This window comes from Hemicordylus capensis, chromosome 15 (genome assembly GCF_027244095.1).
Source record: "Hemicordylus capensis ecotype Gifberg chromosome 15, rHemCap1.1.pri, whole genome shotgun sequence".
Classification (NCBI taxonomy): Eukaryota; Metazoa; Chordata; class Lepidosauria; order Squamata; family Cordylidae; genus Hemicordylus; species Hemicordylus capensis.
Genome location: NC_069671.1, coordinates 17,008,926 through 17,022,074, shown reverse-complemented (window position 1 = coordinate 17,022,074; position 13,149 = coordinate 17,008,926). Strand labels below are relative to the sequence as shown.

General features: G+C 49.5%; 1 protein-coding gene across 12 annotated transcripts in view; it reads right to left on the bottom strand.

Moving 5' to 3' along the window:
- Positions 1-13,149, bottom strand: part of KSR2 (kinase suppressor of ras 2) — a 176,412-nt gene that overhangs the window by 131,631 nt on the left and 31,632 nt on the right. For all 12 annotated transcript variants that reach the window (XR_008312445.1, XR_008312444.1, XR_008312446.1 and 9 more), the window contains 2 exons: positions 10,596-10,736; positions 5,268-5,418 (listed from right to left, as the gene is read on the bottom strand). Coding sequence is in view for 9 of the 12 variants with exons in the window: in XM_053279282.1 (XP_053135257.1) it covers positions 5,268-5,418; positions 10,596-10,736 (292 nt within the window). In the remaining 3 variants the exon portion in view is untranslated. The remainder of the gene's footprint in view (positions 1-5,267; positions 5,419-10,595; positions 10,737-13,149) is intronic.

Here is a 13,149-nt window from a genome sequence, read left to right as displayed (position 1 = left end):
GGCGACACCAGGGACCTTTTCTCCGTGTGACACAGAACCGTGAACGCTGCTCAGAGCCAAGGCAGGCCCTCTCTCCATCTCTTAGGCAGCCCGTTGCCAATCTCCTGTCTGCTTGCCCATCTTCACCGGCAGCTTTATTTAATTAGCCCCAGACAACCAGCCCAGGCCTGTCCATCTTTTCACAAGTTCCTCTGCACGGATGACCCTCATGTGCTTTCGGAATCTTTCCCCATTATCACATCATCAAGTTATAACTCTGCCGTGGCGCGGGCCGACGTGGCTTCCACCGGGAAGCTCTGTCCCGAGAGCATCATGTGTTATATTTTCTTGCTGGGAAAATGCAATCTTTCCCTGCCGGAAAAATGCAATCTTTCCCTGCTGGGAAAATGCCCTTCTTTCTCTAGGCAATGAGACCACAGTGCTACTGAATGCAGACATTTGCTAGAGAGTTATAGAAAAGGGTGTCCCTTTGCCAGATGCACAGGTTTTCCTTGCAGGGAGGTTTCTATCTCTACCGAGAAAGGAAGAGGAGGCATAGGAGGCATCGAGATAGCATAGGAAGCTGCCTTATACCGAGTCAAACCATTGGGGTCCATCTAGCTCATTACTGTCTACACTGACTGGCAATGGCTCTTCAGGGTTTCAGGCAGGATTTTCTCCCAGCCCTACCTGGAGATGATGCCAAGGGTTGAACCTGGGGCCTTCTGCATGCAAGGAAGCAGGTGCACTTTCCACTGAGCTCCAGTCCTTCCCCAGATGCTTGGTCCATCTAGCACAGTGTTGTCTACACTGACTGGCAGCAGCTCTCCAAGGTTTTTCAGGCGGGGAGTCTCTCCCAACCATACTTGGAGACGCTGCCAGGGACTGAACCTGGGACCTTCCGCACGCACCACTGAGCTTGGCTACAGCCCCATTCCCTCAGGGGGATATCTCACAGAAGACAGTGCTGTTCACATGCCCTAACCCACCCAAATGCAAGCCAGGGCAGACACTGCATAGCAGAAGGCCCATTCATGGCTTGTCACCCCAAGAAGGGCTCTCCTGCCCATGACCAGCTCTCCCTAAGCTACAAAGCAGCCCTTTCTCCCTGAGAGGCGGGAAAGGCGTGCCCAAGTCCCAGGGAGAATTCAGCGCTGCATTCTCAAACGGCCATCTTAATTTTTTTTAAAAAAAATTGAAGGCGGCCCCTTTAAAGGGCTGCGTGCCTTCTAGCTGCAAGCACAGGCGATGGAGGAGCTCAGATTGATATTAATAAATTAGGATAAGGTAGAATGTCAGCGTCGGGTAATGAGTCATTCATTAGAGCCATCCAATTTCCGAGGACATCTCTCCGCGGGAGTAGCGTGCTTAGAGAGGGCCAGGGAAGAAAGGGCAGGCTGGCAGGGCTTCACCCCGGCCGAAAGCAACAGCCCGCCCCTGCTGCCCCACAAGGGAGCCGGCTGAGTGCAGACCCTGGGCTAGGAAGACATCCCTGCTTCAGGCTCACACCACACCTGACGCGGCACGGCACAATTCCCGCTTCCCCTTTTTCCTGGGGGTCTCCCCGAGCAGCCTCAGAGGCCTCGACTGGCCAGGCGGAGACTGCGGGGCTGGCAGCCTGACTAACAGAGTAAATGGCACTACTCAGGAGTCACTCTGAAGGACTATAAAATGTCCACAGGACTTTCTAGAATAAATTTAAGTCATTAGTTCACCCAGTGTTCTGGGTGGAGGAGAGCTGGTCTTGCCTTGTGGAGGCAAACATGAATGGTCCTCTTTGCTGAGCAGGGTCCACCCTGGTTTGCATTTGGATGGGAATCTACATGTGTGAGTGCTGTAAGAGATTCCCCTCAGGGGATGGGGCCACTCTGGGAAGAGTACCCGCCTGCTTGCATGTGGAAGGTCCCAAGTTCCCTCCCTGGCAGCATCTCCAAGAGAGGGCTGAGAGAGAGAGTCCTGCCTGCAACCTTGGAGAAGCCGCTGCCAGTCTGTGAAGACAATAATGAGGTAGAGAGACCAATGGTCTGACTCCGTATATGGCAGCTTCCTATGTTAAAGGGAAACATGAACACGCAGCAGGGCAGCGATTTATTAGGGGCAGACTGCAAAAGACAGGGGCCATCCTTAGTCACTAGAGACACCTGGAGTGGGTACCAAAACCAATCTGTGCAAGGCAAGAGGCACAACCATCAGCCAAGGGCAACTTCATCCAGGAGTGAGCGCAGAGGAAGGAAGGTTGTGTGTCTGCGTCTTTTAGAAGTGGCAATTTAATGTCACGCACGAAGGAAGCTGAGAGGGTTGGAGGGGGGAGGGAGCCCAGAGAGAGCTGCATGCGAGTGGAACTGTAATTACCAGGAAGAGAGAGGTTTCGTTTTCCTCTTTCAACACAGACAAGACTCCAGAAGCCGACCTCTCAGGGCAGGGAAGATGTTTGCAGACCATGAAGTTGTGACAGGTCTTCCCAGGGCACAACACAGCCGGATGAATCTGCGCCAGCCACTTTCATGGCATGGAATCAATGCCTTCCTGCAGAATTTAATTTCACCCTCCAGCCCTGAATGCACCCCCTGGGCCTTAAAACAGAAACAAAAAAAACTGGGGGGGGGAGGAAACCCCACATCCCATTGATTTAATAGCTCAATCCTCCTCACTTCGGGCAACGAAGACTGTTGCAACACACACCCCTCTTCAAGCAACACCCCCCTCTTGCTGCCATCTACTTCAAGCCACAAGAGGTCTGCTTGAGAGGCACATCGTGAGTTGGCTTGATCACACTGGCATCCTGTCATTCTCCAATGGAACTGAAGTGGCATGGATTGCATTCCCAAGCGGTCTCCCATCCAGCCACCGACCAGAGCCAAACCTGCTTAGCTTCAGTAAGGCGGCTGCATCGTAGGGGCCCGACGCAGCCAGCTCTGGAGGAGCCCGGGTCCCTGCCTTGTATGGCTCTGCGGGTGGTGGAGAGAATCAATTGTCACCTTGGCTAGGCAGGGTATGCCCTGGTTTGTGTTTGGATGGGAGACTACAAGTGAGCACTGCAAGATATTCCCCTTAAGGCCCAGTGGAAGAGCATCTGCCTCATATGCAGAAGGTTCCAAGTTCCCTCTCTGGCAGCATCTCCAAAATAGGGCTGAGAGAGACTCCTGCCTGCAGCCTTGGAGAAGCCGCTGCCTGTCTGTGCAGACAGTACTGAGCTCGACGGACCGAGGCTCTGACTCAGTAGAAGGAAGCTTCCTAGGTTCCTATCTCTCTAAGTAGGGCTGTGAAAAACTGAACCTGGTACCTTCTGCATGCAGAACAGATGCTGTTCCACTGAACTGTGGCCCCACCCCATTTAGTATGGGTTACATAAGAAGATGCCTTCTACTGAGTCAGACCCTTGGGCCACCTAGCTCAGTATTGTCTACACTGACTGGCAGCAGCTCTCCAAAATTCCAGGCAGGAGTCTCTCCCAGCCCTACCTGGAGTTGCTGCCCAAGACTGAACTGCAGAGGCTCTTCCACTGCTCTAGGGCCTTTATCCCCATGAGGGTAGTGAACGCCTGGTCAATCTAAAATGGCACAGCCTCTCAGACTGCAGAGGCATCTGCGGTGCAGGCCAGTAAGGCTTTTTTCACAGACTGGGAAGCAGCTCACGGCATCTAACTGCACAAAGAGCGGGACGTCATCTGCATCCCCAGCAACGCTGCCCGTAGGAATCAGCGGTGGGCATTAAATGAAGCACAGTCTGGAAAGCCCCATGTATCCCTGGGGGGCTGTCAGGAGGCGTACAAGGGCCCAGCATGTGCCCTCGAGGAAGTCCACACAGGGCTAGCCCCAGGAATCACTCCTGGGCCAGGCAAGCACAGGAATTCTCCCTTCGCTCTGCGGACTCCCATAAGGTTCATCTTAACCCACAGCGCCCTCTGCTGCTTACAAGAGGTGAAGCAACCAGTTGCTGTAAATAAAAGTAAAAGGTAAAGTGTGCCCTCGAGTCGGTTTCGACTCCTGGCGACCGCAGAGCCCTGTGGTTGTCTTTGGTAGAATACAGGAGGGGTTGACCGTGGCCATCTCCCGCGCACTATGTGATGATGCCTTTCAGCGCCTTCCTATATCACTGCTGCCCGATATAGGTGTTCCCCATAGACTGGAAAACAGACCAGCGGGGATTCAAACCGACCACCTCTGGCTTGGTAGTCAAGCCATTTCCCCACTGGGCCATTAGGTAAATACATGCCATTCATTTTATTTATTTATTCATTCATTCATTCATTTCTATGTTTATCCTCACAACAACCCTGTGAGGGAGGTTAGGCTGGGGAGACAAGTGCCTCCGAAAGGAGGACAGCCAGTTCAGAGGCAACGGATTGGATTTCAGCCGACAACAAGCGGGAGAACGCATTTTGGAACGTGATCACTTAAAAAAACAAACCACCACCCACAAACAGAAAAACTAGAGTATCACGGCAGGGGTGGAAGGGGCCCCAGAAAATACGAGCTCTGTTGTGGTGTTGGAAGAGAGGGCATTCTACCCTCAGTAGGAGGTATCATTCCAACTGGCACGGAGGCTAGCTGGGCTCAGAGCAGGACTACACAACTCTGTTCCTTCTGCAGACGTCGGACTCACCAGCCTCGTGATGCCGGCGGTGGCCCGTGGCTAGATTTCCTGGTGGTTCCCATTGCCGCTCGCTTCCACCCATCCACGTGCCAGCCTGCCTCCCTGGCCTCTGCTCAACCGCACAGACTCACCGCCTCTCTGCCCGTCGCGGCCTAATGGTGTCACCGCCTGGTGCAGTGTGCCGGGTAACTGCATCGTTAGAGCGCGTCACCACCACTAGAGGCAGGCAAGCGGACAGATATGCGTCTGCAGCTGAGTGGGAGCCACGGAGGGGAGAGAGGGGAGGTGGGCTGCAGTGGAGGCAGGAAGCGCACGGCTTCTCCCTCCCTGGCCCCACGGCGTGGCCCATGTCCTCTGCACACGGATGCCCAGTGGCGGATCTGCCCGTGGTTGGACTACAACTCCCATCATCCCTATTAGCCAGTGTAGTGGGAGCTGATGGGAGCTGTAGTCCAAAACCAGAGGACGGGGCCAAAGTTGAGCAGGCCCGGCTTAGGGAGTTGCTGCCCATGAAAGAAGAGAACGGTCAGCCACACGGACCAGCGTTCTTATCCAGTAGAAGGAAGTGCCGAGTATTCAGAAGTCAACCGAAACTTGCAGGAACTCAGAGATGCTCTGGTTAGAGTCATGCACATTCTCTCTCTCTCTCTCTCTCTGTGTTATCAGGAGGAACAGAAAGCATGCCTGCGCACCTGATTTGTGGACGCTCCTGAGGCAGGAGAGGGAGGCGTTGAGCCGCGCACACTCCTCTCGGTTGGCCCCAAACTTCTCCACCGTCTCGCAGACCTGCTCGTCGGTCATTTCCAGAAGCTCCTCCAGGCTCAACTGGCCAGGAGTGATTTCCTAGGGGAAGAAAGGGCGACAGGTGGTCAGAGAACCTCTTTGGGAGCCCCTGGCTTAGTGGGGAAAGAAAAGGGAAGGCAAGAGAAAGAAAGAGAGTGAGAGAGAGAGAAAAAGAGGGAGAGAGCAAAAGGGAGGGAAGGAGGGAGAAAGAAGAGAACCAAGATGTGGGAGATCTGTGATTGCATCGCAGCATCATTCTTTTAAAAACACGTAAAAGCAGAGAGAGAGAGAGAGAGAGAGAGAGAGAGAGAGAGAGAGAGAGAGAGAGAGAGAACACAAACATTAATGTAATGGCACTGTGGAAGAGCTCGAGATTTAGAAATATGGCCTATTAAGCGAAAGAAGTTGCATGCAATCCTCTGTCAGGGAGTATCTGGATGGGCTAACCTGCTCTCCTAACACTACGTGGAAGGGGGCATTTAAGCCACCCTCCCTCCCCACAATGTTTCCTTGATCTAAATTACCAGCAGCCCCCCCAAAACCTGCCCTTAGCCCCACTGAGAAAACAAGGTGCCCTTCATGGTAGCTGCCTTTCCCTGCTTCCGTGGCTAATGGCAGCTACGGGAGGAAAAGGTATTTCAGTCAAGGACATGCTACAGAAGAATCCTCCTTTGCAAATCTGCTAAACTCAGTAATCTGCACGAGTGTCATCTCTCCCCCCGCCCGCCCTCCCGCCCCAGTTTTGAAATGTGCATCCAAATGTGATTGCTGTGTTCTGAAGCCACTCCATACACCTAACAGAAGTGGTATTACCAGAGGCAGGTTTTTTATTTAAAGCACATGTGTGATAAACATGGTAGTTTAAACATCTCAAAAAGGAAAGATTAAAGTCGGTCTTGTCACTGCATCAATATTCAACTGACCATTTCCAAGCAGGAGAGGAAAGAGCGTCACCTCCCTCTCTTCCCCGGATCTGACAGTGTGTGTCAGCTTAATCAGATCTAACAAATCCAGTATTTCTTAGGTTTCTATTCCTAGAAATTGCCAGTGGCCAGAAGTCCCACTGGAGATATCTCTGGGCCTCAACACCCCAAGGCAATTTAAGGGCTGGGAGTAGATGGTTCCTCGCTGCTGAGATCTTCAAGCAGCCTTTAAAAAAAGGGAAAGGGGAAAAGAAACATGCTACATTTCTGAACATGACATCCAGCTATTCATACAGTCGGCTGCTTGGTTGCCAAGAACAACTAAGAGTTTTTCTCTGGGCAGCCAGGATTACCTGGTGGCATTCCGAGAAGCAGAGCTCTCGCGTACAGGAAGCAAGATTCACACAATGGCATTGCTGGAGAGTGGAACCCAGTGCTGGATGTCCTACAACGGTTTCATAAGAACATAAGAACAGTCTTGCTGGATCAGGCCCAAGAAGGCCCATCTAGTCCAGCATCCTGTTTCACACAGCGGCCCACCAGATGCCTCCGGGAAGCCCACAGGCAAGAGCTGAGGGCCTGCCCTCTCTCCTGCTGTTGCTCCCCTGCAACTGGTATTTAGAGGCATCCTGCCTCTGAGGCTAGAGGTGGCCCACAGCCATGAGACTAGCAGCCATTGATAGACCTGTCCACCACCAATCTGTCTAAGCCCCTTTTAAAGCCATTTTAAAGCCATAAAAGTTTCCTCTTACTAACACTGATCACGTGCAATCACTTTCTAAGGCGTACGTTGAAAAGCGGGGGGCGGAGGAGGGTGTTGATAAGTTGTATGCTGCCATTCCGAATCCTGTTACTAAAGTCCATTTCACCGTATGCTCTACACAGCCCTTGTTTTCTGAGTCTATTACACATTGGCGCTTTCCAGAATAGACCCTACAACGGGGTCAGGACGTATGTTGGAAGTGTGCTTCCGCACTTCTTGTGTCGTGACACCGCAGTCCCTTCGCGGATAGCACGGTGCTGTTCACACTGCCAATGCCTTGTTGCAAATTTAATCGCTGCAATATAGAGCAAGGACGTCACATATCCGGGGTGGAAAAGTTGCTGTTTTTTCGGGTTAGTTGCTGAGAGACTGCTCCCCCTGTTGTTTATGGCCCGAATGAGACTTGCCTGGACGGAGGCATTTGCTGCTGGTGAGCAGCTAATCTGGAAAGTGCCATTCTGAAGAGTTTATTTGTAGGTGGGTGTGTGCGATATCAAGTCATACTTCCCAATTACTAACAGACGGATCCCGAATTTTGCATACACAATCCTGCCACTGAAATTAGCTGACTTTTTATACTAGAACATGCTGGGGGAATAGCAGAAATTCTGAATATAATCCTCAGGTTTACACAATTATGGTTCCGAACGGATTTCTCACGCTCAATAATCAGATCAATCCTTCCAAAACGACTTCACACTCAAGAGAAGCAGAAGATCTTTCTCGGGCCCAAGCAAGGCCACACCCAAATGAATAGCTATTATCAGGGCAGCAGAAGAATGTTGACCGAAGATTCCTGAACTTTCCTAGAAGTATAATCTACACAAAATGACCTTGCCCCGTCACAAGAGCTGGCCTTGTAGTAGCAAGCATGACTTGTCCCCTTATCTAAACCGAGTCCGCCCTGATTGCATACAAAAGGGAGACTAGAAGTGTGAACACTGTAAGATCTTCCCCTTAGGGGACGGAGCTACTTTGGGAAGAGCGTCTAGGTCCCAAGTTCCCTCCCAGGCAGCATCTCCAAGATAGGGCTGAGAGAGATTCCTGCCTGCAACCTTGGAGAAGCTGCTGCCAGTCTGTGTATTATTTATTTATTTAAGATATTTCTATACCGCCCAAAACTTCCTTCTCTGGGCAGTTTACAATGAAAATACAATGTGTGAATACTGAGCGAGATGGACCTATGGTCTGACTCAGTATATGGCTGCTTCCTATGTTAACCCTGCCAGTTAAAAATATTTATGCACTTTTCAACAAGAGAATTCTCAAAGCAGTTGACAGAGCAAAAGGAATGAGAAAGGATGGTTGTCCCCAAAAGGGCTCTTGGAGCAGTCAGACCTAGCTAGAATGATCTATGTTTGTTATATAGATGTCTCCAATGGATTAGATAGCAGGAATCAAAGAGGCTACAAGCCTGAATGGATTCTGGTGAAAACTCCAATTCCAGAATGCTAAGTTTCACGATGGAGGAATAACAAATATTTAAGGGGAGCTGGTCTTGGGGTAGCAAGCCTGACTTGTCCCCTTAGCTAAGCAGGGTCTGCCCTGCTTGCATATGAATGGGAGACTAGAAGTGTGAGCACTGGAAGAGATTCCCCTCAGTCAGGGGATGGAGCCACTCTGGGAAAAGCATCTACAGGTCCCAAGTCCCCTCCCTGGCAGCATCTCCAAGAGAGATTCCTGCCTGCAACCTTGGAGAAGCCTCTGCCAGTCTGTGGAGACAATACTGAGCTAGATGGACCAAGGGTCTGACTCCGTAGAAGGCAGCTTCCCATGTTCCTATTTCCAGGAATATGGAACTAGGAAATCTGGCATGAAATCCAATAAACCCAGATTCATTACCACCTTTGTTTGAAAATCCTGACTGAGCAATGAAGACAATTAGGGAAGAGGCAGGGGTGGCAAGAGGGGTTGGCCTGGGAGGGGGGAATCAGACCCGCAGTGCATGGCACAGAGCCCTGAATCTCATCTGCTCCTCCAGCCACAATGATAACTTCTCACCTCTCTCTCCTCCCTAAAATGAGATCTGCTAGAGACAAAACAGACACCTTTACCCAGAATACGGCACTTATCTCCTCCGGTTTCACTTTGGGGAGGAGTCAGACATAATTATTCTTGCGGGGGAGGTAGAATTGAGTTTTTAATTATCAAAAGGGAGACTTTGGGCCCAGGGTCCAGATCTTTTGAGTGCCTAGTTAAGTCCCCATCGGGTAAGAGTCAAGCTGTCTGCTTTCCTGCTGCTGCAGCCGACCCTTAGTGAGCCCAAGGAAAGGAGAACCCCCTTCGGAACAGGTTCCCAGACAGAACATGCAGCTGTTCCAAAAGCTTCAAGGCAAAGCACCATTTCAGCTCCGTGAATTCTCATTCCCAAGGCTGCGTTCGCCGCATAGAGCAGTGCTGCCCTCTTCTGGCTTGTTTCAGAAGTGCATCGGAGTAAGACACTTATAGCTGCCATGCTGTGTCCTAAATTGCAGTACTGGTTTTAGTTTACTGTTGAAGTAATTCTATGGTATGCTGAGTTCTTTCTCATTTCTCTCTCTCTTTTATGTTATGTTTTATGTTATGCTATGCAAAGTTATGCTATGACCTGAAGTCCCAACAATAAACCTACTTACTTACTTACTTTCTCTCTCTCTCTCTCTCTCTCTCTCTCTCTCTCTCTCACACACACACACACACACACACACACACACACAGAGTTTCTTGGCTTTATGGCCGCAAAGGGACGTTTGAAAGCATGCAGGCAACGTCTACTGAAATCTCGCAAACCAGAACGGACGCCGAATAAGACTGTGGCAGAGGGAGCAGTTTCGCTGCCCTACATGGCCTCCTATGGCTCTTCAGGGTGCTTTCCAGATAGCAAGCCATACAATGCAAAAAGTGGTGTAAACTGCGACCATTTTGTGTGCCTAATTCAAACCGCAGTTGGAATTCATGTTAAGGTCCGTTGTAAGGTGTTAGGGGCAAATGCAGCTATTTTATTTATTTATTATTATTATTATTTTGCAACACTGATGCAATGTTATAGGGCTGTAACGCAGCAATAAAATCTGAAAGAAGGCGTCGGAAATGTGAACGGCACCTGGCTTACAGCACAGGGACTGCCGTATCGATACGGAGGCAATACAAAAGCACACTGAAGGGATACATCGTGACATGGTGGTAGCGTGCAATCTGGAAAGCTGTTGTTTTTATCTTGTTGTAAACCACCCAGAGATGTAAGTTTTGGGCGGTATAAAAATATGTAAAATAATAATTAATAATAATAATAAAGCACCCAGGACTATTTTTAAGTTTTAAACAGTTGCTCTATTTGAAGAATATTTTCAGGTCACAGAATCCAGTTCTTCCTGGTGCAGAATTTCTGGTTAATTTCCATCCATGCAACACACACACACAGACACACACACAGGGCCCAGCTTTTGGCCTAGCACCAGAGCCAGGAGCAGAGATGAATCTTGCCAGCTCTGGCACGGTTGCAGCCCTGGACTGAAGGGGGCAACCCAGAAGGAAACAGGAGCTGACGCCAACTGCGGCCAGCCAGGGCTCACCTCCATGACCTCCTTGCGGATGTTGACAATCCGGAACCAGTGCAGCAGCTGCGGGAACCCCTCCAGCCTGGCGTTACGTTCCTGCAGGGCCACCTTCCGCTTGCAGGAGAGCTGACGGCTGAAGTACTTCACCAGCTTGCTCTGCAGAAAGACAAGAGGGGACGGACATGGTCAGGTGTCTTTGGACTGGCAACAACCCAGACTGGAGCCACAGTGCTGTCAAACTGAGAAGGTGCCTTTCCCTGGGTGCATTAGGAGGACGACACTGGATGTCCAGCACCTCAGCCAGTCGATAAGAGCATACCACCTTGCATAAAATGTATCCCTTTCATTAAACCTATCCCTAAATCCCCTGGGTCAGTGTCAGGTAATCCTTGGTCCTCCAGTTACAGCTGAGCTACAACTCCCAGTGAATATAAATCAAAGAGATCCCAATATATTCAGATAACATTTAATATACCACTCTATCAGGCTCAGCTAGTTTTATATATGGACCATATATCCAGGGGTTTTTGCAACTATAAGTAACTGAATACCAAAAAAAAAAGACCCCGGCCCGTTACGAAATCCACATACTGAATCCATATACCCAAAGCATTTTGTCCAGATAAATAACGGAACCCAAATGAATCAACTCATTATGAAATCCACATGTACGACAAAGTCCACGACAGTGACCTCCATCCCGAATTATGACCTTTATCAAGTGGAGAGATGTGGAATATTGTAGTGGAAGCCACCTGTACCAAGACTGGAGCTTCTCGTTTTAAATCTACTCAGTACTTCCAACCCAGTTGTAGACAGCAATTTATCCGTGTCGAAAAGCCAAATGTGGTTACGACAGAACAACTTCCTAAGGCTCCTTCTGGCTGCCAGCTAGATGCCTACTGTTGCCTTCAGAAGAGGTAAAGGGCGCCATGCTGCCAGACTGAGACGGCGCCTTTACCTGGGTGCACTAGGGGAAGAATGCCAAATGCCCGGCATCTCAGCCAGCTGCTAAGCGCAGCCCTGAATGCTCTGGGCTGGAGCAGGCGACTGTCGCTCTCCAGTTGCTGTTGGACTACAACTCCCATCATTCCACAATAAATAGTGGCTGGAGATGAAGGAGGCTGTAGTTCCTGGACTCTGCCCTTCCATGCATGGCAGAAGAACGCAGAAGGCAAAAGGTCTCAAGCCAGAACCAACGCCACCATGCCACATTATCGCCTTTGGTGTGTGTCGATGCTGTCCCAGTCCTTACCCCCATGGAAGCCAGAGAGAGAGAGAAAGCTTGGAGCAAGCTTGGGAAGCAGGTGGAAGAGGTGGCAGCGAGGGGAAGCAGCCGCCACCCTGGGTCAAGTTTCAAGCCACACTCCTCGACCCTCCAGTGGCAGGCGAACCCTTGCATCTTCTGTCCCTGCCAGATTAGGGTGGCAAGCCAGAAGAGGCCCACCAGGTCAGAGCGGAGACCGCAGGGACGGGAGGTGGGTGGAGAAAGGGACAGAGAGTCAACCTCATATTTTGTTTTCTGTAAAACATTTTGAGGTTCTGATGATTTAAACTATTATTCTTGAATACATATGATCCCATTATTCTATATATTAATCTGTATCCTATTATCCATATATTATCCTATTATGTGATAAACTATTGTATTCTTCCTTGGAAAGAAGCTTTTGCAGAACTCATTACAGGTGACATATTTATCAATGCTTGCAAAACATTTCTAATAAATAACCCACCCCTCCTATTTTATTCTCAGGCAGCTTTGAAAAGGCACTCCAAGAATTTCTGAGTACTCTGAAGATAAGCATCGAGCAATATAATTTATGGGAAATAACTGATTTCTTTGCGGGGGGGTGGGTAGTAAAGAGCTATTTGCACCTTAAACAATAATTTCTCATAAAATAACCCAGTTTTACAATTAATGCCATTTATGGTATATGGTAAGGAATCAAATAAGGCCTCTAAATCCTAAACAATAAAAACCATTAGCTCACAAAAGTATTATAAAATGTTTTATTAGACATCTACAAAGCAAGTATGTGTTACATCAAGCCGTGAAAATATTTATGCATCACAATTGTAAACCAGGTAAAGTATGCTGTTAAAATGTTACTTATGCATAACATAAAAGAGGAAGTGAGGAAGGCAGGAAAGGAGGCACCAAGAGAGTTCTTCACACAGCAGGCTTTACCTACCGCGGGTTTACTGTGGGGCTTTGCTGTGAGTTTACAGTTGCCTCGGAAAAACTGATGCAAAAAGTAGATTCTTTTTTTTTTTTAACCCTGGGAAATAAATCAAGCAACACTCTAATGCGCAGTGAAAAACCCAAATCATGTGTAAAGTGCTCTCCAATACCTTGCAGGGACTTTGGGGTAAATCTGCCCGATATGTGAATGTCCCCCCTCCATTCCGAATGAGATGCAAACTAAAGGGTGTTAAAAGCCCTGTGTGAAAAACGCCCAGGAGGTTATTCACACTTGGCTTCAGGCTTCGAGGTAAATGTTGAGGGAAACCCCTTCGAGGTACACTCACAGCACTGAGGGAAGCAGCCCCTCCTTTTGCAAGTACA